This window comes from Meleagris gallopavo, chromosome 4 (assembly GCF_905368555.1).
Source record: "Meleagris gallopavo chromosome 4, MGAL_WU_HG_1.1, whole genome shotgun sequence".
In the NCBI taxonomy this organism is placed as follows: domain Eukaryota; kingdom Metazoa; phylum Chordata; class Aves; order Galliformes; family Phasianidae; genus Meleagris; species Meleagris gallopavo.
Window position 1 is genome coordinate 49,696,133 of NC_139407.1, and position 24,896 is coordinate 49,721,028.

At 39.3% G+C, this 24,896-nt stretch overlaps 1 protein-coding gene and 1 long non-coding RNA gene across 7 annotated transcripts in view; one reads left to right on the forward strand and one right to left on the reverse strand.

Annotated features, from left to right (window-relative positions):
- Positions 1-19,901, reverse strand: part of PGCKA1 (PDCD10 and GCKIII kinases associated 1) — a 42,514-nt gene extending 22,613 nt beyond the window's left edge. The window contains exons 1-3 of one of the 4 annotated variants that reach the window (XM_019614905.3): positions 19,841-19,901; positions 19,348-19,418; positions 256-346 (exon numbers count right to left, since the gene is read on the reverse strand). In XM_019614905.3, coding sequence (XP_019470450.1) covers positions 256-292 — 37 coding nt within the window. In that variant the 5' untranslated portion in view covers positions 293-346; positions 19,348-19,418; positions 19,841-19,901. Of the gene's footprint in view, positions 1-255; positions 347-19,347; positions 19,531-19,594; positions 19,614-19,840 lie in introns of those variants that run through there. The other 3 variants (XM_085223333.1, XM_010710304.4, XM_085223332.1) reach the window with 3 other exon arrangements.
- Positions 19,595-24,896, forward strand: part of LOC104910796 (uncharacterized) — a 79,864-nt gene continuing 74,562 nt past the window's right edge. For all 3 annotated transcript variants that reach the window (XR_014883172.1, XR_014883170.1, XR_014883171.1), the window contains exon 1: positions 19,595-19,903. This is a non-coding gene — a long non-coding RNA (uncharacterized LOC104910796). The remainder of the gene's footprint in view (positions 19,904-24,896) is intronic.

Consider the following 24,896-nt stretch of genomic DNA (forward strand, 5'->3'; position numbering starts at 1 on the left):
ATTATACTCAGGCATCTTAACTAAATACTCCTTTTACCATCAGCTTTGCTTAGCAATATCCTTTTTGGGATATTCTTGGAAACTTGTCTAGTGTGCACAACAGTGTTCATAAATCAAGGATTGTCACCACATCCTGCTTTTTTATGTTGTTTAATACTTTTCATGTTACTGTTCTTGAGACAGAAGCATGAAGTCTTCCATATTCCTTCCCACCAATGCATTGTAAGTGACCCAAGACTCTGGAACATGGCTTACCATATTGGTGCAGATTGTTCAAATGAGTGAATAGCATCTATGTAGTTGTCATAGATCCAAACAGCAAGAAGTTCTCACGTTCCAGAATAACCTGGAATTTAAACAAAATCATTAGGATTTGAGTACTTGCATTGTAAATGCTTCTATTTGCATTTTCAATTTCATTTACTTCCAGATATCCTGTCTGGAAGCCATGATGTCAAAATCTAAGTACAATACCCCATACCTATTTCGGCATGGCCCCTGGGTGAGCTTGAGTGTATTCTCATTGCTGAATGCAAACTTTTAGGCACTGTGACCAGATGTTTCCAGATTTACCTTCTAGTTCTGTTGTTGAATCCTTCTTGGTTTTTTTTTTTTTTTTTTTTTTTTTTATTTGTGGTTTTTATTTTTCTTAATTTTTTTTAAAGTTGCATTTGTAAATTGTGGATGGCTGCTTCTGAGATCTGCCTACTTTCCTACTCCATTAGCAGCTCCCAGCTAGAGGTTTTCAAGCAAGTGCACAGCTCCTTTGCTGTGTAATGTGCGAAGCTGGCCAGTACTTTTGGAAGAGCCTCCCTTGCACAATAGATCAAAGAAGACTAATGTATGCTTTTGCTCAAAAAAGCCATATGGGATTTAACTTTTCCATCCTGAAAGCCTTAACTTAGTCTTCCAAGCTGATCTGGAGATCAACTGATTATACATTTCTCTTCTTTCCTTTGTGGGTTGGAACTATTAGAACTCAGTGCTGTCCCCAGCACTTTCAGGAAAAAAAAATAATCAGCTGTCTACAGTGGTTTTAATATATGTTGTAAGATTTGCATTCCCCTCACATTTTCCTTTTATACTCTAATGACTTAGGCCCTGCCCAACGCATGCTTTTGTGGTCTTGTTCAAATACTTTCTCTGCTGCAAACTGTGCAGTCCAATAGCATTTTTGGGATCTTTTTAATCAGTTCTACTCTTCATCTCAATTCAAATTTAGTAGAACAAACCTCTGATTTACATGCATTCTTTTTGTTTCTGCCCATGTGTTCTGCTATAATTATTTACATACAGTTGTATTAATGTGTTTTTTTTTTCCTAAGGAAAGCTGAAATGGATTTTGTATCAGGGATACTGTATAAAATATGAGCCCACATTTTGTTGATGATAAAACTGGCTGATCTTGCTATGCATATAATCAAAACCTTTAATAGTCTATTGCAGGGTAATGAAGGGGAGAAATTTTGTGAAATCAAAGATGAATTTGAAAATTCTGAATTGATTCTGAGCATTCACAGAAATCAGAAATAATCTCTCAATTGTGAAACTGTACACTTCTCTCCTAGGCTCTATAGGGATGAAGAAAAGTAAAACAGTAGTTCTTGGCTTACTGGGGGAATTGAGGAGGGAAAGAAATGAATAGTCAGTTTTCTTTATGAAAAGCACTTAAAAAGTAAAATCAGATTGAGGTTAGTTATTCTTCCAATCTTTTTTGAATTCAGAGAGATCTTCAAGGCTTTTTATATCTTTATGCAAACACTGTTTCTTGAATTCTTTCATTATGCTTCTTGTAAATACAACGTTACTGAAAACATGAAGTGTGTAAACAAGCAAGACACCATGCATCAGTAGCATTTAAATAAACACTGTTTAATAATTCTTTGAGATTTAATAGTGCTCCTTGATTTGTGGGGAGCCTGAGTAGTAATGGAAAAGTTATGTCTTGATCCATAGCTGAAAACAGGTTGTAGTCATCCAGAGGAGTGCTGTGATGTCACCATTTCCTGGGTGCATGGGCTGAACTTCCACTTGCCAGCTGTATGAATTGAATTTTGCTCATTTTGTCATAAATTGAAGAGGTCATAAAATGCTGGTGTTTTTTTTTAATTGGGAGCAGCAATATATTCAAACCCACACGGAGATTTCTGGAGAATTATCATCTTTTTATTAGCTGAGGCGACTTAGGATGTTGCTGTCTCTTAATTGACCTTGTAGTCGTTGTCACGTGCCCACTGGTGTCTGGATACAAGTTTTTAGCCGTAGCTATCTTTTAGTGAAGACATTTAGATCACTGGTGAAAAAAGGGATTTTTATGTTCTATTTGTTCCACTAATTTTGAAGTTCATGCCAGCTACTGTCAATTTCTTCCAGGCAAGTAATGATTATGAGCTGTTTTTACCAGGCTTTCTGCTACCCAAATCATGAATTGCAACAAAATAAATTGAATTTGTTTTATGAAATGTTGTACAGGCTCATAAAATACTTGGTTGGAAAGGGGTCCAGAGTTCATTTGGCCCAACCTTCTACTCAATAGAAGTCAATAGAGGTTGCTTGCTGCAAGATTGTGCAGTGCTTAGTTTGAACTCATTAATGCAGGGAAAGCTTTGATCTTTATTGGCAGTGTCTGCAACAGCAACATATGCTGGGCAGGTGATAGTGTCAATACACTCTATGTTTATTGTAGTTCTTTATTAGCAAAAATGTCGCAGACATCTAGGGTGAATGTTCAGCATCCGAAAACTTCTACTTCTGTAACAGTTTCTTATTCTTAGGCTGGGTATCAAATGTGTTTTGATTGCCTACCTCCAGATTTCAACCCATAATGTTAGCAATTTGCATCTTGTTTAAAGAACCTGGAAGAAAAAATGAACGTACCGGTGTCTTGTTGGATATTGGTATTTGTATGTATTGTACATGCTGTGGCAATATTCTTCTTCTAGAAGATTCTAACCTATTTATTCTATTGATGGCAATTTATCTGGGTCTGTTGTTAACGAGATCATTTTTTCCATTGTTACAATAGATTACACTGTTTCTCAGATACTGTGTTTTTTCTCGTTAACATTTTTATTCTCGAGAGGAGAAAAGTAATGAATAGGCAAGCAAAACTACATGAGTGAGACCTTTCAGAGCTTCATCCGACAAGCTGATTGGGAACAGAGATGTTCAGGTACCCAATTCCTGCAAACAGTATTCAGCCAGCACTGAGAAACCATGACAACCTGACAGACAGTGCTCTGTATGGAGCATCTTCCTTTGTCTTTCTTTGTAGAAGCTGAGGACATTCAGTTTCTCATTTGATCATTTGACCTGCCTAGATGCTTAAAAATTAATTAGGGGTGGTGAGAGCTAAACCAGCTCCTGGTTCCTGCAGCTGTCAGTGCCCATAAATCAGCTCTGTTTTTCCTTTTGAAACAGGACAAGAGCGTGAATTTAATTAATGGGTTTGACTTGATCTGGAAATAAACAGTAGAGAAATAGCCCTCTCCACACCTTTCACAGATGCTGTAAACACAGAAATGTTATTGTGTATTTACTCATGAGTATTTTCCAGCATCATTGTTCTAGATACAGTTGAATGCCTTAGGCAGGTGGCAAGTCAGTGACTGCAGCAAATCCTTGTTCTTTGGACACTCAGCTCAGAGCTGCAAAGGAGCAGCAGTCCCCATCTTAGTTCCACCTGAGTTCTGCTCAACAAAAGCAATAACTGCTACTGTAGGGGAAAGCACAAAGAGTGCATTTTGTCCATTTTGAATGGTTGGAAATTTAAATATAATATTTAAAGCAATGAAATAGATTTATCCTGCCACTTTGCTAAACAAACAGAAAAGCTTTAGTCGTCCTTGCAATGGATCATCAGGAATATCCAACTGTGTTGTTTGTTTGTTTTTACTTTTATTATGTGTGAAGAGACACAGAAACTGTCAAGCTTGATCAGACTCAGGCTCAGACCTGTCTTGAGCATCAGATCCCTTAGAAGTGCCTGTCAGGGATCTGCTATTGTACAACATTTACATCCATCCAACATGGCTTTTGTCTCTTGAGTTAGAAAAATTAGAGTCTTCTAAAACTTTTAACTTTTTAAAACTTATGTCTGGTTTCATATTATTCAGAGTTGTAGCATTATAAGGCATTGTTTTTCATGGAAACCTTACTGTATTCTTTCCTCAGCAATAAATTGCCTGGTCTAGTTATGCCAGAAGAATAATTTTATTTGCTCTATTTTGAATTAGTCCCCTTTTTGATCTGATCAAATGTTCCCTGGTATTTGTATTATATAACTCTAAATTATATAAAGGGATTATGTATTATCCCTTTAGTCTACAGTGAAGTGTATGTTTTCATTGCCTCTGTCTAGGCACGGAGAGATTTTTGGACAATGTATACAGCTTTTATTTATTTTTTTTTAAGAAGAAATAGTTATTCAGAGCATTATTTGAACTCTTCTATATGGATTGGTATTTTGGGTAGTGTGGAAGTTTCTGAGGGGCTGAGTTAATCTCCTGGCAAATAAATTTGGAAAACAATGGTGGTTTATTCAAATACTGAACAATAAACCCAAAAACAGTGAAAAATGGTTGAATGCTGCCCTTTTTTCCCCTGTGTTGACTATAGGTGTGAGAGTGGCCTGTAAGCTGCAGGAGCAGAATGCCATGCACTCTGCTGTGATTACCCGAACCCTGTATGGTTGTCCTAGCACTATCAGTTCAAGTTGTTTTTTCTTTCTTTCTTTCTTTTTCAGTTAAATTGACAAGGCTTGTCTGAGATTCAAGAATTGGGTCTCTAAGTTTCAGAATAATGTTACTAGACCTGTGATGAATGTATTTATGAATATTTATCTGGAACTTAGGATTCAGAGTGTGTTGAGTAGAATCTGCTGCACAACATAATGAAGCAAATCCTCAACCTCTCTTCCTTTCTCTGACATTCTCATACTTTGAAAAGATCCACAGTCCTTGGCTTTTAAACACTCTTGTCAAAACAAGAACATTCATAACAAGTTCCAGTCAAAAAATGCAACTTCACTGCTCCATTCAAACACACGACTGTACTGGGCAGACACCAAGTAATTGCTTTCCCAAGTAATGCTGGGAAAAGTTCACAAAGAATGTTGAACACCAGGCAATTTGGATGCAATGACTTTGTTATAAGAGTGCATTTTTTCATCTAACTGTAGAATAAATATTTTATCTTTCTCATCTATATATAACAGCTCTAACCAAAAGACATGAACTATTTCTTAAGTTAATGTTAGTGCTATACCTGGCAGCAACACAACTATTGTGTAAAATTGTCAGCCCAATTCCTTCAGCACAACTGTTTGTAAAGGCTATGTTGCATGCTCTGGGATATTACACAGGGATGACTGATGAAGTAAATCATCTTCTCTGCTGTTGGCCTCATCTCATTATTGGATAAGGCTGTTTTCAGAGTAGGGAAAGGTGGAAAATGTTGTGTTTCTTGTATTTCTTTTTAACGAAGTTCACTGCAGGTATTAATTGAACTGAAACTTACGGCAGCTTAACAAGCTGCCTGTTCTGCCATGGATCTGCAGCTCCTCTCTGCAGATTTGTCATGGATCTTTTTCTGGCTTTTACTTCTGTTCTCAGATTGTTACAACAATCTGTGGGTTTTACTGGTGGGCAAGAAGGGTAGGTAGGTACACTGTGAGTGTTTCGCTTCTCTCACTGCCTTCTTCATTATAATTGTCCAGTGCCACTGATGTGGCATGCTCTGTTGGATGCAAATATGCCCATGTGATTAGCTAGTCTCAACAGCTTTTATTTGGGTTGCAGCTATCTCTCTTAAAACCTGGCTTTTTGTAAGCAGTGTTCCCAGACACCCAGTCATCTCCCAGTCTATTTTCAGGCAGTGATGATGAAGCAGCATCTAATTTAGCTACAGAAATTACAAAGGTTTCTGAAATGACAGTGTACTGTCATAGGCTCTGCAAAGAGCAATGGGGAGCCTCTAGTAGAAATGGAATTTCCCTCTATTCACATTTTTCAGGACATGGAAATGGATGCCATTAAATCCTGGGCTATAATTTAGACAGTGAGAAGATTGCAAACTGACTCTATAAGTAGAAAAATCCCTTAAGTAAACACATGATATCTATAATCCTGTCAGTTAGAAGATTAGAGATTCAGTCAGAAACTAACTTATATAAATGGCTTAGTAATAAAGATTGTACTAATAAAGGTAAGGAACATACTGTGCTGAAGGCTAAGAAAATTGAGAAACCTTGAGGAATGGTGTTTCCTGTATAAGCGGATGTCATAGCAAAATATTCTGAGCTACACGTGACTCTTCTAGTGCAGTATCTGAGATAACTGTCACTGTGTAGATCTGTGGTTGAAAGCAACCCAATGTGGCCAGCAATCATTCATACATTTGGGTAATATGCAGCCTTTAAGGCCCAAACTTCAGTGTGTAACTTGTTTGCTGCAGCTCCCAGTTGTGTCATTATCACACGGATGTAGCTGAGGGATGACTCGATGTGCAGTAGAGGCTCTTCAGCTGACATTTTAAATATTGTTATTAAACACAGGCTCGGGTGCACACTTTTCTGATCACTTTTGTTATGTGTTTATTTATATTCCTTATTCCTGTGGTGACTGTGTGGAAAGCGCTTCATGACCAAAATTAGTTTTTCTCATTTTTTTTAAGCACACACTCCTCCAGATAGAAAGACAAACTGTCCCCAAGGGCCAGAAAGGGCCATTGCCAAAGCAGTTGACGGCTCTGCCCTCTTTTCCTGCTTTCTGTGTAGGCAGAATGCTGCATAAAACAGACCAGGACAAGCCTGCTGGAAAGTTGCTCTCCTGGGTGAGAAATCTAGGTGGTCTTGATAAAACCTAATGTGCACATAACAGTTTAAAAGGCAGATAAAATGCTGTTGAAGGTAACTTCAGGTCCATTTGCAAATTCTATCATTAATTATAGCAATATTTTCATCCTCCAGCCAAATAAAAGCCCAGAGGGTCCACCAGCAGTGAATTCTCCAAGCAAAGCAGGAAATAAGAAGGATGAAGATTCTAAAAACATTTCCCTAGTGTGGTCTCCCTTTCAAAGTGGGTAGCAAAGGTGTTTTTCAAACTGCTGCAATTCAATTAGGCTGACCTAATTTTACTTCTACTCTGCTACAGAATTCCAGTGATACCATTTAACTTTCTTAAGGTCACATTGTGGCCCTGTTGAGACTTGCATTACAGTGGCATTGACTGTGGGAGCTTAAATACAGAAACTGCTGCTTGAATGGGTATCTTGTGTGCATCTTCCTCTGAGTGAAGAAAACTAAACTTTTTTTTTTTTTTTTTTTTTTTTTTTGGTTTGGGCAGATGAAACTCTTCAAAGGAAAATAAATGCTGTTGTAGCCCAGAGAGAAATTGCTACTGGCTATGATTTATGAAATTTATGTTTGTTTTTAATTAGAAGAAGCGGAGGCTACGGGTCCATTCTTCTATATTTTATATCACCTATATTACCGTTGTGCTGAGTGCTCAGTGACTTATAAAATGGCACGAAGTCTCACTAAACGCCTATCGCTTAGTTGTGTGTATCACATCCCACAGTTTGCAGAATTGCTTATGTGTTTAAAGCAGTTCTGTCTTGAAATAGAAATCCTTACTGGGCATTTTTTCAGCAGCATCTGTTTTCCTTATTTATCTTAATTAGAAGCTGCTTTAAAATTCATTGACGACATCAACATTTGGATAAGATCATGGAATAATGGATCAGGGTTCCAAGTGAAATGCATAATACTTTTTGAATCACAAAATTATCTTTTCTTGCAACCTATTTCTTATCTATTTAAGACTGAAGCTTTGTTTGCCCACAGAAATGGCACTGTTGTAAAGCAAGAGTGAATTAATCAGCATAAACCAGTTTAAATCAGCACATCATTCTTATGTAGAAAATTTCTTCAGCTGAACTCTGCCAGCACATCATCATGCTTTGGTTAGAGCTGTGGGTAGTATGCCTTCATCACTCTTGCCATGAGCTGCTCTTAGCAATGGGTTTGCTGAAGCAAGTTGGAAGGCTGTCTGGTCCCTTAATTTTTGTGCTCCTTGTTAGGCTGCCTGATTTTCAAACAGGAATTTCTGTGCTGGCAAGAAGAGATGGTGAAGTTCATGTCAGAATAACACCAGAATTAGTTTCTGCTAGGATGGAATGGAAAATCTGCATAAAAATGTGGCAAAGTGCTTTCCTAACCCTTCTGCTGTCTGATGAAGTTTCAGTCTACACAGCTCATTGTGAAGAGGTGAAAAAAAAGAGTCTGAAGAAATGTGATATTTTTGTCTATTAGAAAAAATAAGGACTTTTTTCACACTACGCTGTATGTGTTCTTACCTCTAGAAATCCTTTAAATGTGTCAGTCTATATTTTTTAAATTTTCTATATGACAAAGCTTTCTACAGCAAAAGTGACACATGAAGACTTGCACTGTAGCTTCCTGTCTCAGCTAAATTTCTGCAGTGCTGAACTGCTGCCATGAGACAGCCCTACTCTCACAAATTTCTTTCAGCTCTGCTGTATGTGTGAAAAAGGAAAATAAGTAAAAGTAAAATTTGCAGTGAATAAGAGTACCCACTGGGGGAAAAAAAAAAAACAGAAAAAAATAAGGCAACAGTTTTCTGTGGCTTACTCTGAGGTCATGAGAAGAATCTGTGAAGCAGAAGTCTCCACGCATGCTGAAACCATTGCACCATGGTAAGAAGCTGGCATGAGGGTGCCTGAGTTGTATCCCCCGGGTATGACCTCTGATGGCCACCAGCAGCTGCAGAAAGTTTTCCCTGAGATGTGAGAGGATGTAGAGGCAGCACTTCACTACTTCTCTCTTTCTTCCTCAAACAAAGAACTCTCCTTATTCAGGTGGCAATTAATAGTGAGAAAACAACAAGGGAATTTGCAAAACAATCTGCTGTTTAATTTGTAACACAGGCACTGTTTTGACATTGTCTTAAAACCAGAGAAGAGAGGGAGTGGAAACCCATCCATAATGATTGCCTCTGGGAAAGAGCAGGTTGTAGGTAGTGTTTTACAAGAGAAACAAAGCCTGGTTACTTCAAACTACTTTGAAAGATCCCTGATAATATATTTATATTTTTATTTTTTTGGTACTAGAAAGTTATACTGACATGAAAGGAATGTGGAAATTGGGAGACTCAGGCTTAGGGAAAATGTGCTTCCTTGGGCAAAGCCTAAGGAAACTTTCCTTCTCTAAAGAGAAGGAAACAGGTGGCAAGCATTAATACTGGAGTAATTAGCTGTTATAGGTTGGGTGGAACAATACTCAGTGAGAATGCCTTTGTGATTAAGAGATCTGACTAATATCTGGCAGCCTACATGAGGTCCTGCCTTGGGCTCCTGCACTCCCTGTTGCCCCCGCTGCAGTGTTTGGTTCTCCCAGAGGGAGACCTGCTGTTCAGCCACACGATTTGTAATGACCTTGCTGTGCTGGTTAGGCACCTCAGATAAATGGGTACACCTTATATGATAACCTCCTGAAGTTACCTTTTGCTTGAGATTTCAAGTACTCATGGTTAAGGGCCTCCTAAATCCGAAGAGATTAAAGCTCAGAGCTTTAACTTCTCAGAGTGGCATAATCTTTACTGTTAGAGAAGCTTGGGCTGGGTGTTTTTCTGTGCTGCCCCTAGAACTGGGTCCCCAAATCTGGGTCAAGTCTGGCCTCTAGACCTTTTTCTTTAACCTGTAAATATTTAAATAAGAACTATGGGTGACAGCTGAAGTAAAGTGGCCTTATCACTTACAGTGCCTGCAGATGCTGCTGTAACACAAACAAGGAAATACTGTAAAAAAAAATACACGTAGGCATCTCTCTTGTTGATGAGCTGATCTGCGAAGTACCTATAGCCTCTTTGTTAGGGGAAATCCTGTACGGCAATGGTGCAACTTGCTTCCTTGAACACTGTGGGCAGGGAGGAGCCCTAGCCCTAGGTTCAGTAAGAGTTGGGCATTTGTGCCCCGTGAATGACTTCTCAGAGATTGGCCTTTGGGCAGCTCACCTGACTGCTTTAGAGAAGGCCGTCCATGGAAAGTTTTGTGGCAATCAATTGCAATCTGTACTTCTGCAAAGAGACCTTCAGGCCTCCTGGAAAGCAAAAGAAATGTCTGGAGAAAGAAGAAAGTTCAAGCATACGTTTGTTAGCAGGCCTTTCATAAGGATTCATTGACTCAAGTGCTGCCTCTTGTATGTGTTGCTTTTTGTTGGAGTGAAAACACTGGCTTTTTTACTGGGAGGAAAAAGTATTGACTCAGTGAAGAAACTATTTTTTCAAATCAGGCTTTTCCAGGTCTTATGATGATCTTGCCTTTGTTTCCTACATGAGCGTGTTATTTTTCACATGATAGAAAAGTAGTGAAATGTCTCTCTGTGTGGGAAGATGGTATGGGAGAAGTGTGAAGGTAGTTCTGCAAACAGGCTTGTTTCACGTACCGCCCTAGAGAGATATTGCAGATTTTTGGAGACTGGGTTCCATGTGGCAGGTGGGAGGGGATTTCTGTGTTATTGATTAATTTCAAATTGTGTGGGATTTTCTTGGCATAAATGAATGAGGTCTTCAGCAATTTAAGTGTAATTTTCCTTCTGTCAAATGAACTGCAAGAGATACGTGATGAGGAAGAGTTGAGAACGGAGGACTCTTGAACATGCTGGGCTCGATGGAGTTAATCCTTCCATTTGTCAGGGAAATGCAGCCCAGCTTTCTCTGAGAGGTAGTATATTTACTCACCCAGTTTCTATTGCAAAGTTTCCAGCAACCTTATTCCAGAAACTCTGTATATCTTTTGGAGCACAAAGGGCTTTTTTATGATATCTTCAGATATTATGCTTCTTAACGGGGATACCATGGAGATGAAGAAAACCAAAGCAACCAAAATAAAGTACAAATCCTGCATGTTAATAATAGAGTCTCGCACAGACTGCAAAGCAGAAGGCTAAACCTAGAAAACAGGTGGCTCTTTATGGACTCAGTTGTTGAGTTTGGAATTTTGTGTGGGTTTTTAGGTGAGCTATTGAACTGCATTAACACTGCACTGCGCAGTGAGCCCTGTGGACAGAAGTCTATTGTGGGCTTTAGGAATGTGAGATACAGTAACAAGCCAGAAACAATCTGTTTTACTAAACAAAGAAATCTCAGTCTATGATTAATGTAGTTTCATGTCAGGAGTACAACATACAAATCTAGGCTCATTCATTGCATGATAGTGAACAATGCATGCCCTGTAGCAGGGGAGCATACCACTACTGGATTATTTGCACTAAACGAACTTTACAGAAGTTCCGTCTGGTTTACTTTATGCTAACAAATGCTCATTTAATACAGCTGTTACAGCAGTGCAAACTGCAGATTTGCAGTGAGCCGTGCTTCTGGGGCTCATCTCAGATACTGGCCTTATGAAATAATTTTTTGAAGATTTGTCTTTTTGCATTAAGCTGAAATGATACAGAATTTGGAAAATAGTTTCATAAGATTAGGAGAAACAGTGATTTGCAGACTCAAAATTGTGAGACAAAGGCAATTTAACAGGTTTGACAGCTTAACAGGGTAAGGCAGTTTAGCAGTTTTTGGGGAAGATATGAAACTGTAACTCCTTGAAAGCTATAGGTAAAAGCATTTTTGTTGGCTTCATTATTTGAAAGGAAATTAACTTAGATACAGAGAAACATGCCATTTTGTGTGGCTGGCAGACTGGAAAATCTTTTGGGAAAATCTCACAACAGTATCTTCAGACTGGAATGTAAACAGAAAGAGAAGACACTGAAACCTGTTTAAAAATAGCTTGAGCTTGCTAGAGTTACAACCTTGGTTTGTTACTGCTATCCTAAAGTGCATCCTATGCAGAGGAGTAGGTTTGACCCACAAAGCACGTGCTATAATTTTATTGCTCATCCAAAATGTATTTTTAATTGTCAAGTTTGAAAGAGATGACCATGAGTTAACAACTTAAGTCTTCTGTGCAAAATCAAGCTAATAGATCTGAGAATTGGAAGACTTTGCATAGGACACAGGGATAAGGCATATACAGAGGAATGGAGTGGAAGAATTAAAGCCTGGAGAATGCCTGATGCAAACAAGAAAGCGGCAAAAATTCTTTGCTCCTCTTAACAACAAAAACAAACAAAAAAGGGACTCAAACTCTCCTTATTTAAGTATTCTGTATGAAAATAGTGGTAAAATCGATTGTTTTAATTGTGATTTCTTATCCTTTCTGGTGTTTAATTGGATGTTTAATTAGCTAGTTTTTAATTGGTGTTTAATTAGCTGGATGAAGTCCAGCTAAGTAATAAGGCTGGACTGAAGAAGATTCTTTCCTCCATGAATTTAGTGTGCTGTAATTGCAGAGTTGGCTTGTTCAGTGGGCAGAAGGGTTGTGTTAAATACTGGCAGTCCACCATTCAGATGACTGCCAGTACTAGAATGTAGGAGTACCAGATGTTTAGATGTTTAGAATGTGGTATTTTAGTGAATGGTAAGGTTGTGAAGTTATTTTGCAGCTTGTAAGTCAAACTGCTTAGAGCCATTCAGATATAGGAATGTTTAAGAAGTATCAAATATATAGACAGAAAGTAGAAATTATTCTAAAAGAATGTAAACCATATAAATTATTTCTTTTTTTTTCATCAGGATACATTTATATCAGCCATGGGCTCAAAGATATTCATGTATCCAATGTATATCTTCTCCTTTTTTGTTTTGTTTTGTTTTGTTTGTTTGTTTGTTTTTTCCCAGTTTCTTTCCTTGGGCTGCTCACATGGAACTGCTCCTACATACAAGGATTAATTTTTCACCTTATTGTTCCTCAGCATTTCACTTCACATAAAGAACAATCAGCAGAGAGCAGAAGAGCAGAGGATTATTTGGGCCATAGTTACAAATCACTGTGAAAATGGATAACAAAACTTCTAAAATAGGGAGATACAGAAAACACTACAACTACTTGAAGTTGTAATCTCCAGGAAAAGCCTCTGATACAATACCTTAATAAAGACCCCTCCATGGAATGCATCTTTTTTTCTTACATGAGTTCCTTTTGACTCAAAGGGTTTTGCTTTTCTTTTAAATACAACACTTAGATTAACGTGTATAGCACAGAGAGCTCTTTAGAAAGCCAGTGAATTTTTCCATTTAGTTATTTTCAACCAATTTCCTTAGCAGGCATTAAATGATGATGCATGGCTAAGGGAATGATCAGGCACAGTGGTTTTGTGAATAAGAGTTTTATGTTGTAATTATTTCTCAGCACAAGGCAGGTCCAAAGTGCTGACCATTGTATTAAAAAGACACTAATGAGACAAAGATATAAAAAAAAAAAGTGAATGAAATACAGATGAATTTCTGCTGTATTATTGAATGGATTATCCTGATTGCATTCACTACCTGTTTCAATCTGAAGTTGAACAATACTTGGAAGCTATAGAAAAGTATTAATTCCACTGAAAGACTTTGTATTTCCTGGAATTGGGTCAGTAAAATAATTTTTCCATTTTTAATTTTTTTCTTCCTTTTTTATATAATTTTGGGCAGAATGGGTTGAATTCACCAACATTATCAGTATAGATTGCGTAGTTAAGACTGACTTGTTGGACTGCATTTGCAGCTGAATGCTTAATGCTAACAGTACACTGACATTTCCAGCAAGACTCCTTATTCCAGAGAGTTTATCTGAGGCTAAGTACAGTGTGTCTCAGGTAGCTCCGTCATAAAGCAAATGTCTTCTGCCTGTATGTAATAACTTATTTACCAGCCGATCTGACATATTTCCTCATGACAAGAGATTTATTGTCAGTGTGCTTGGATTTAAAGGGTTAGTCTCTGGAGACAGATTTGGCTCTTAGAGAATTCAGGAGACTTGTTTTCAAATTCTGCCTCATGTACAGAGCACAGGGCTGATTTACCTCCTTGCTTCCCAAACCTGGTCTTTGTCACTAGCAAGATGTAGATATCAGCACGTGTACTGAACTAAAAAGGCTCAGTCCAGCCATCAGGAAAGCTGGCAGAGAAATGAAAAAGAACTAATGGTTCAGACTGATTAATATTGGTGATGGTATTGGCATGAAAGCAGCCAGTTTTCCTTTCCCTAGCTCACACTCTTTGTCTGCTGTTTTCTTAAGTGGTCTTCGAGCTTTTTGATCATCTGTGCATTAGCAAATCTGTTTGCTTCTATGTGAGTGGATGGAAATGTTTTTATGGCAGGTAATGAATTGGATAATTGCCCTAAGCATTAGTTTTTAATGTATATCTGTAAATACGGACTAGCCTTTAGCAATCTGAGCATATTCATCCAATGCAATGGAAAACATTCGCAAGTGATTTTAATTTAAAAAGAGATGTTAAGGACGGAAATGGGACATTGTACATGGTTGTAACTTCTCAGGCCCCTGGAGGCCTTCAGTTTAGGGGTGATCACTGTTGCTTCTGTTTCGTTTACATTGCAAATGAAATCTTACGGTATTTTTCTTCATTATGTTGTCTGGCAGTTGAATGTGTATCTTTGCTGCACAGATGTGGCCCGTTCAGTGGAGACGTGCATGCATTTAGATAACAGAAGTACAGGACTGATATCAAGCCCTGCAACATCTGCTAAATTCACACGGGGAAAGGGAATATGAAAACAAATACACAAAGGACACAGCTACTAAAATATTGTTTTTTCCATGCCACACCCAAGCCAAAAATAGAGACTGAAAGGACCTTAACAAAGCTTTATTCAGGTTTCTGAAAGCAGAAAGTTTTTTTCCATTGATCTCTAAGTGAACAGGGCTGCCAGCTTGCTTCAAAAATCTGATACTGCCAAAGCCTTATGCTTGTTTTACTGCAAGTAGATCAGAAGAATACTTTTACTTTGAGCAGATCAGAAGAGTAGCTCCTCAGAAAAAAAAACAGTTTTAAAATCATCTAGACAAGATCGCTGTCAGGCTTGAATGCTTTAAGAAATGTAAGAGCTGCTTAACACTTTCTAGGGGAGAAAAGTCTGTGGGTCCTGTGGAGCAGTACAGATTTGCTGGTTGGCCCTGGGGTGGCTGCAGCCTGGACCTGGAAGGTGCAGGACGAGGAGGAGGGGAGGAAAGCGTTAGGCTGCTGCGTCAGGGCATGGGCCCCTTGTTCTGTGTCCTGCACTGTTGCACAAGGTTCAAGTGCTGAGTAATGCTGGGCACTCCCAAATCTAATAAAAGTGTTGCAAGTAGCTGTGGGATGAAGGGGGAAGTGAGAGCCGTAAATACAACCACGGCAATAAATTTAACCATTGCAATAAATCCTGGGGGAGGATAGATTTTCAGAGAAGGAAGGGACATACTGCCTGGCAAATCCCTGAATCTGTGGGAACATGGTTCCATATAGCTCATTTGGGACACTCCTTCTGCTCCTGCCTTAAAGCAGCCCCCAGAGACTCCACATCAGAGTAGATTTGTGGCAGCACCAGCACAGCCTACAGCAGGCCATGTATTCTGCTCCTGGCTTGTGCATGAGGATTTGGTACTATTCCCACTGGTGTCAGTATGGAAAGGTCCCAGAGGGGGCTCCAGGTTGAAAGATTTTTCGGTCACTCGGAGTACATTTCCTCTCTCACATGGGATACTTTCCTCATCTCTTGCACGAAGGCAGACTGTCTGCTATAGCAAGGCATTCGCTTTGTTCACGTAAAATCCAAAAATGAACTGCTTTTTAATAACAATGCTCAGCTTTCTTTCATAGCTGGGGAATGACTTAAAATGGACCCAGGCCCATTTGGTAACGTCAAAAAAAAAAAAAAAAAAGTAAGCCTCAAGGAGATGGCTTGTTCCTTGCTTTCCCAAATGGAAAAATAACTTATGTGAATTAATAATAGACTATTTGACCACAAATATTTTTCTAACCAGAAAGCATCTGTGGCTTTGCTGCCAACATCTGTGGTTAAAGTGAAGAATTGGAAGTTAAATAAACTTTTGTAGAAACTGCAGACAAAAACGTCACACAAAAAAGAAACCTTAAGTCTTTTTTTTCCCCGCTTCCTGCTGTAACTGATTAAATGTTTAGTTTCCATACTATGTACTCAGCTCTTAATAAAATTTTAATGTTTCTCCATATGCCCAAGCAAAAGTGACTTAGAGGGAAGGTCAAGGAAAAATTGCTGTTTTTTTCCCCCCTTTCCAGTAATGCCCTTTGACCTTTCTTCCAAAACTTATTTTGTCCATTTGATATCAAACTTTCAGTAAGAAAATCATCATTGCTTTTTGTACCTATTTTCCATAGCAATATATCCAGTTTGGTGGAATCTGTGCTCTGTAGCTTTGCAAAACCCAACCTGTCCATGCATCATTGCTTATGCTTTTTTGGTGGAAGAATCAGGCACAATCTGTTGTCAGGTGGCAGATGAACAGGTTTCAGAAGAGGAATTTTAAGTTCCAAGCAAATATTTATTATGATGACATCTCATCACCTTTCAGTGGGTTGCGTGTCCCCACCAAGTCACTTGTGAAACGATGGTTGTATGAGATGTTGACAAGGCTGAGATTGTGTTTAACTAGATACTGTGCAAATACAGAAAAAGGTCTCCCCTTCCTGCAAAATGTGAATGAAGGCTTTCCTGAGGTGGTAGAACGGCATGGAGCCACAGCAGAACCTGGTCTCCTGTGCAGGTCCTGCTTGCCCTGAGCTGTCCTGCTGGTTGGGCACCAGGCACCCTGTCCCATGCCCAACCACTTCCCCTCTCCTGCCTGTCTTTCTTGTTCTGCACAAGGCCACCACACAGAGACCATACAGACCATCCCTATCGCTTGCCAGGTCTCCTTCACTGTGATATTTTATGTGTCTCAGATCCTGTACATTGTTTTCTACTCAGTGGGGAGGAAAGGATACACTCTTGCCTGTATGAGGCACCTTGGTTTGAAGCAAATACTTGCTTAAGTGTTTCCTAGAGATGTGATAAAAACAACCATGTGGTTAATGAAGAGCCTTAGCACTCAAAAATGTTTCCTTTGCATGGTGATCACTTTCTACCTGACTTTCCAAGGAAGCCACAGCTGCATTCACTTGCAGCTTTTGCTCAGTCTTCCCACCTACCTAGAGCTGTAATAAAATCATCAGATTGATGATTTTCAGTATAAGCCTTAAATCTGATACAAGTTTCCTGAGATTTACAAGCATTTTGGAAGAGCTGGGTTAATTTTTGATCAATATTTTGCTTAGCTCTGGTTTTGGGGCTAAAAGAAAACAATTCCAAACTCGTGGAAGCAGTTTCGTTTTTATGTTTCCTTGTTTTTTCCTAAAGATAGAAGAGAAAAATTCTCTCTCGGATTTGCATGGATCTTGGTTTCTAAGAATCTCTTTCCTTGTGTATAAGAAGGAAGTCTTTGATTTTTGTGTCCTTCCTGTGAACGAAACTACATTTGATTCTATGTTGAAGTGACAGAGCAAGCTAATAGGTTGGGTTATATCATTAGAAAATAAAGGTAATAATCAAAACAGTGTAAATTACTGATTTACACTGTAACGATTGTAAAATTTTTGGTATAATGGACATCTGAACTGCTAGAGTTCTTGGAGTAAACTCTTCTATATGCCTCTCTTTGGAAGTGAGCTACTTCTCACCCTCATTCAGTATCTGTTTGCTCAGAGTGACTTTAGCATTTCTTGTGTCTTCCACTCTACAAAGACATTTTGTGTAGTCAATGTTCAACAAATTTGCCTGTGTAGCTCCTAAGTGCTGGCTTTCATGACCCACCCAATTTGTACAAACATTTGTTAAAAGAGTCTAGCCTTGGCAGGCTGCTTCCCACATGTCAGGTGAGTGCAACACTCACCTTAGGAGAAAGCTTGTGTAACAGAATGGCTGTGTATTTGAGATCTGGTGTGTTTACCTCATGTTTAAATTTTGCTTTCCAAATAAGCTCCTTATCTACAAGAGTTACTGAATATATGTATATATGTAAATAATTTAAATCCAGAGGTCAGTTATAGTAAATTTAGAACAGTTGTTTTAAAGCATCGTCATTTCTTTCTACGTCCCCACCTGCACAGTGAGCTCCTCTGCTGGGAGGTGGGAAGTACCCATAGCTGGTAAAAGACTTGTTGGCGTCTGAGGCTGGACCCAAAACAGGCTTAGATGGCCACCCTGGAACTGAGCGACTGTTTTTTAAGCACTAGTGATAAACTTGTTGGAGCTCCAACTTCCTTGGATTTATTTTAAGTATTGGTAATGATAAAACAAAGAAAGTTGAGAGCTTATCTATCTGTAGCAAGGTGATGTAGGTATTGCTATTCTCCACTTCTTTTTGGTATACACAAGCATTATGTGGGAAGAGGAAAAAGAGAGAGGTTTTTCTAGAATAAAATGAAGAAAACGTACATTGCTTGCAATTACCACCCTGCTATCGTAGGAGTAAAATTATAAACACCACTTACTCCTTTTATGCAGCGAGAATCCCTAGGAGGTAGATATCTAAAGGTGCACTGAGATCTTTGAGTAAATATAGGTTTTGTAGCTTTACAACTATAGGTAAATGGCAGGTTTTGTAGTCTATGACTAAATTCCTATAAAGGGATAAAAATGATGGGTATGTACGGCCCCATGTGAAGTTTAGGGAAAAATTGTGATGAGAGGAAGATCACTGTGAATGAAGTGCTAATGCTGTGTCCTGGACAAATCCTTCAGAAAAAAACTAAAAAAATGAACTGCAATATTGCCAGCAATTGTCAGTGAAGCTTTATCACTAAATGGATATGCTTTCATACAATTTAAATTCTCAATTAACTGACTGCCTGTCCTTCTACTCCCCTTTTTTTTTATTATTTTTTTTTTCTCCTTTTATTGAACACTGAAATACTCTCCCCATCTGCCTTTCATTTGCTTTTGTAAGATTTTTTTTTTTCCTTTTAAATGCACCAAATTGCATGAAGGGAAATCAGAAATCATGAAAGTTCAGCGAGAAAGCCACATCCATTAAAATACACTTTCATCAGAGTGAAACAGTGTGCAATTCATGGTATAAGTAAAGTCAGAAGAGCTCTAAATCAGACATCAGACGCATTAACTCCCCTTTTACCTTACATACTCTAACACAACAGTTTCAGTAGCTAAGAAATCTTTAAATATGTTAGTTTTTCTACAGTTACATTTCATTTAAGAACACTGTTTCATTTGGATTTCTGCTGAGCCAACCGAGCATATAAGCAAAACTGATTTTACAAAAGGTGAAACAGGTGAGATCTGATATTTTCCAGATAAAAGTGTTAGATTATTTTGAGAGCTAAAAAAAAGAAATAGAGTGCACAACATGCTCTATAAACAGTTTCTCTTCAAAGCAGTGTTGAAAGTTAAAGGAACAAGAACTTCTCCTACCTGTAGCTTTTGTCCTGATCAGGAAGTGTTGCTTTTTTCTGATTATAATCTTCCATGGCTTAGCTCGGCTCCTGCATTTGAATGTTAAATATGTAAGAATGCCTTGTTTAGCTTGGGAGTTTGCATGACCTCTTAATGAGACACTGTAGTTAGTGTCATTGGGTATTAAGTTGTCATGTGACTGCAGATGAAAATAAAATCCTTTAAAGTTTGCATTTAATACTTCCTAGAATCTGTAACCCTTTACCTGCAAGCTGGATAAAAACCTGACAGACCTCACTGCTTTCTAACCGGAGTTAGAAAAAGATGGGAGGGAGAACACATGCTGAATAGTTCTCCGCTGGGACACATGTTCACCACAACCACAACAAAGCCCAAGTCTGTCAGTGTATTAACACTGTCATTTGCATATTCTTCAAATTAAATCTTCTCATGCCACAAGCGGTGCTGAAGAGCTCTGGTAAATTTTTCCTCTGTTGCATCGGAGTATTACCTAGCACAGAAATTGAGTCCCCACTGTTCCAGGTGATGCTCTGTAGAGGAACTCTGCTTTAAGGTAGGTGTTTGCAGGCACCCCCTAATATTTACCAATGAAAGTTGCTGACTTCCCTGTGATCACTTTGCTTTGGGCGTGGTGTTCCCAAATGTGCTATGAAAGATGTTCTGCTGCCACAACCCATTTATGAGAGTGTTCCCTGTGCAGGAGGAGAGAATTGACTTAAGCAATATCTGCAGGCAGCCGCGTCAGGTGTTTCCCAGCTGTAATCTTTAACATGTGTAGATGTGTAAGTGGAAACTGGAAAAAAAAAAAAAAAAAAAGTCCTGGAAAGAACTGGCACCGACATTACATGAGGATGGGGGTCCAAGGCAGTGCAAGCAGAGGTAGCTCACTTGAGAACACTTTGGAAATGTTTTGCTAAATCCTCTGTTTACGGTTATATGAAGCCTGGTTGCTGTACTGATAGATGTATCGTTCTCACTCCCAGTAACTGTTCACTTAGAGTGGCCCTCTGACTGGTTGGAGCTTGCACTCCTGTCTTCCCAGTGGAAGAGGCATGCTGGAGTACTGCCTGCCTTACTCATGGCAAAGTATCCTCTTAAAATCTCACTTCATCAATGAGCAGGGTTTGCCTTGTGTTTCCTTTCCTAGAAACTACAGTGAGGTCAGTGTGGCTCTGCCAGATTCATGTCAGGGGTGGGATGGGGCTGCAGTGTAGGTACTGGGGCAGCAGGAGCACCAGCTGTGCCACCTGGCCCCATGCAGAGCAATGAACATGGCTGCAACACCACTGCCCAGCAACAAAGTCATAAAAGCTTCTTTGGATCTGCTTATTTTAAGCAGAGAGCTGTGCTGTAATGTAAAGGCAAACATTATCCACAGTCTGTGAGCTTCAGCAAAGCTCTGCAAAGCTCTGTAGCAGAGTTTTTTGATTTTTTTTAAATTTGTCTAAATTATATTCTACTTATTTATTTTTGCTTGCATGCTTTTAGCACTGGCTGAAAATAATCTCCTGTTCCTGAAATCTGATTTTTCCAATGGACACGTGCAAACTGTTAGAATCTCTTTGGGCTGATAATTTGCTCAGGTTTTTACAGATGTGTCCTGGATGGTGTATCAAAACCACAAGTGGGAAAATATTTTTTCAAAGGAAAAGTAGTTGAGATATTTAGAGAGCAGAAACACACTTTTTCCTCTAATCTCATTGTAGACTTTTTTGGTAGTGGGTTGGTTTTTTTTCTTCTTTTTTTCTTTTTTTTTTCTTTCTGTTTTTCTTTCTTCTTCATTTTAGAGGATATTCCTGTTGAGATAGCAGTCTGCCTTGAAAGATTACAGCCCAAGAGGTTAAAATCATATGTTAGATACCATCAGCAACGTGGTCTTACAGTGGGAAATGCTGGGCACTTACTTAAGAGGCAATTCAATAATGGAGACAAATGACAATAGGTTGTCCTATTGCTTTCACGATGTTCGGTTTTCATACGTGCTTTGGTGTGTCTGGTTTTTTGCTTCATCCCTTGCCTTGCAAATGTTATGTATTTCACTTCAAGTCTGTTAACTGGATCTCTTTTAGTCCTGAAGCTTTCCCACATACAAAAAACACCACAAAATTCACATGGCATCAGAGCTGTGGCAAGAAAATCAGGAGATGACATTATTTATCCCTGCTGTATGCTGTGGTAAGTGTAAAAGCTGTGCTGGTGCAGCAGTGTTATGTAGTGGAAGCCATGCCAATAGGAACACGTGGATGTGACTTAAATTTGCTTTCATGTATTCCCTGCTGAGGTTGGAGATGGAATCCCTGTGCTGCAGACAGGTCAGGTGGTGCAGGTGGAGGCTGCAGTCATTTGGACGCTTTGCTGGGTGGGATGGGAGCATCCCCCACCCAGACAAGCAGGAAATTGGTCTGGGACAGTGGGGCTGCAAAGGCAGGGAGAAGAGCTTGCTAGGGGCTGGTTGTAGCAGTTGCTTTGGGAACCATGTGCAATATTAAGGACATGTTCTGCTGTAGCAGTTATCTTGGGTTATTGTGCTATGTTTTCAAGTAAATTTAGTGTTGTGCAGATGGTCTTCCATACTGAAAGTCTCTTTTTGAAGGAGAAGGATGGTTGTGTGAACTGCTCCTCCTGGAGAAGCACCTGGCAAAGTGCCTCATTCTATGATCCTTGGAAGAATCATAGACTATTCTGATTTGAAATGAACCCACAAATATTATCTACTCCTGGCTCCACACAGAACACCCCAAAATTCAAATTCCATGTCTGAGAGTGCTGTCCAAACGCTTTGTGAACTCCAGCAGCTTGGGGCCATGACCAGTGCCCTGGGAGGCTGTTCCATGTTGCCCCCCCTTTAGTGAAGAACCTTTTCCTAATCCCCAATCCGACCCTCCCCTGACTCAGTTCCATTCATTCCCTTGGGTCTGTCGCCGTCACCAGAAAGTAGAGCTCAGAGCTGCCTCTACACTCTCCTTGTGAGGCCACCATAAGGTCTCTCCTCAGCCTCCTCTTCTCTGGGCTGAACAAACCAAGAAACCTCAGCTACCTCTCATACACCTTGCCTTCCAGACCTTTCACTATCTTTGTTAACTTCTTCTAGCCTTTGACTTCCGAGAATTGACATTGTGATTTAGGCCCACACTGTGATGATCATCAGTGTCTTTGTCGAAGTCTCTGGACTACCTCCAAAATGCAAGGAATGGTGTTCAGTGACCAGGCTGGAAAAGCAAAGCAGGTGAAATAAAGCAGTCCATAGCTCTTCCTGCATCCAGGTGGAGCTCCAAAAAGAAATGTTGAGTAATGTCTTTAACAGGGTGTAACAATTTTAAAGTAGGTCATATTTGTAACATAAATGTGTAAAATGACTTTTAATAACAAGTCCTTGACAGCTATCCAGAGGTCCTACTTCACATTTTGACATTTACAGATCATATTTGTGAATACATTAAAAATGTGTGAAACAATAAGATGCCTTTGATATTATAATTGAAGAAATAGAAATACATAACAAAATTCTGTCATTTTGCACTCTTAATGCTTATTGTAAAATGTTGATTAGGTTTATGTGGCAAGGCTTTGGTTGCAGGGAGGGCTGCGGTGTGGCATCTGTAGGAGGAGCCCAGGAGCTGACCCATGTTACCTAAGAGCCAAATCTATCCAGGGTGGATATGTTATATCTTTTAATCCCTAATGAAAAAAACAAAACAGTACAGATTGTTACTCCTAGCCTAATGATAATGATCTACAGGACCCATTTAATGACGTGTCTCAAAGACACATAAGCATCACATCAATCAACCTGCCCTGAAAAACTTTCAGTGAATTTTTTGACAGGCACAGTGAGCTCTCAGGACTCTAAGCTGATCTGGGGCTGAAATAGTCCTCCCCCTCTTCCCTTAAATGACCATTATTTTAGTGGCAGATATTTGTTTCAAACTCCCTTTGCATGTGACAAAATTTCTGTTGCTACAGGTTTCTGAGTAGGACTTGCATATGCAGCAAAAAGACATCAGGGCTGGAGAAACACTGAAACCTGAAAGCCTTCTGAATGCCTTTTCCAAGCTACCTGTTAACTCACATTTTGATGTTATCTGCTAGTAGCGTGAAAAAATTTAAATGGCCACAGGCCGTATGAAATGAAGTCACGGGCCGTGCATTCCCCAGCTGTGGTGCAAAGGAAATGACTGATAAAAATATTTTTTCTAGCTGACCTCTGGCTTACCTTTGTCAGCCAAAGAATTTCCGGCTAGTTCCTTGCTAAAGTTTTCTTGCAGCTATGGCCTATTCCTAGAGCCTTCCTTGTATGTCAGAAAATATGGACCTTCATCTGATCCTGTTATTGATGCACTTTAGATAAAGAATGAATGAAAGCTTTGTTCTGGATATGCAAATAGAGCTCCTTAAGTGAAAGTAAATTGCTCTGTTCCTCTGAAGGAATAGAATAGCACTTTGTATTTGGGTATCTCTAAAGAAAGATAAGAAACTGTTTTTTTTCTATGCTATAGTATGGGGGTGCTTGGGATCATATTTGTGAGAGGGTTGTGGAGCACTCAGTCTTGCAGCAGCAGGTATTTGGACACCCTGCAGCCTAATGGCATTCAGAAACCTGTCTGCTGTGGTGGCTCAATGTTCATCTGACACTTGAGAAATAGATTCAGAAAGGTGGAAAGCTGAGTACAGATATACTGAGATAAAGTGTAAAGAGGAACAGGACCTAAGCAGCATTCTCAATGATATTATAGACTCAATACTAGGCAAAGGACTAAAGTAAGAGTCATGTTTATGTTTGTCTTTCTTACTGGTTTACAATTAAAAGAAATAGAAGTGCTGCCCCACTCTTGTTGTCCTTGGTCAGAACATGTGAGATGTAAGGTTCAAAACATGAAGAGAACACTTATTCCTTTTTATATACAGCATTAACTCTCTTGTGCCACTCAGCTGCTTTGACAAAGGCCTAAAATCCCTCTTTGGCCTGAGATGAGGGAAAGGGACTGATCTCACTGGCAGATTGATCATCTGTTATGTTGGGGATTGTCTCCTGCCCCAAGAGGCTGTATTACTGTGCAGAAGTGGTGAGGCAGAAAACAAGAGGAGCAAGTCTGGGTTCACCACCAATAAGCCACTCAGCTTGAAGTGGAGCTGACTAGGTTCTGGTAGTACTTTTCAATGAAGAAAAATGTTTCTCTGTTTCTATGTTATCCTCAGCTATTACCCAATTTGGTCACTCTGCTGGCAGATAAGAGATGTATTTTCACTCCTTCAAGATCACAAAGGAATTAACTTTCTGACATGCAGGTTATGCACAAGCACATCAAGACTGGCATGAGCGAGTCATGCCCAGTTTTTGAAAGAAGGTGGAAGGAAGGTTGCTTACATTCAGAATGGAACCTTGGAGGAGTAGATTCCAGAACCACTTGCAGTGCCATAGCTCTTCAGAGGAGGGGGATTTCAAGCACTCCCCATGTTGAGTTGCATATAATCTAGTCATAAGGAAAACCTAAGCATGCTTCGCAAATTTCAGTGCCTTTTAATGTTTGATTTAGTTAACTCTAATG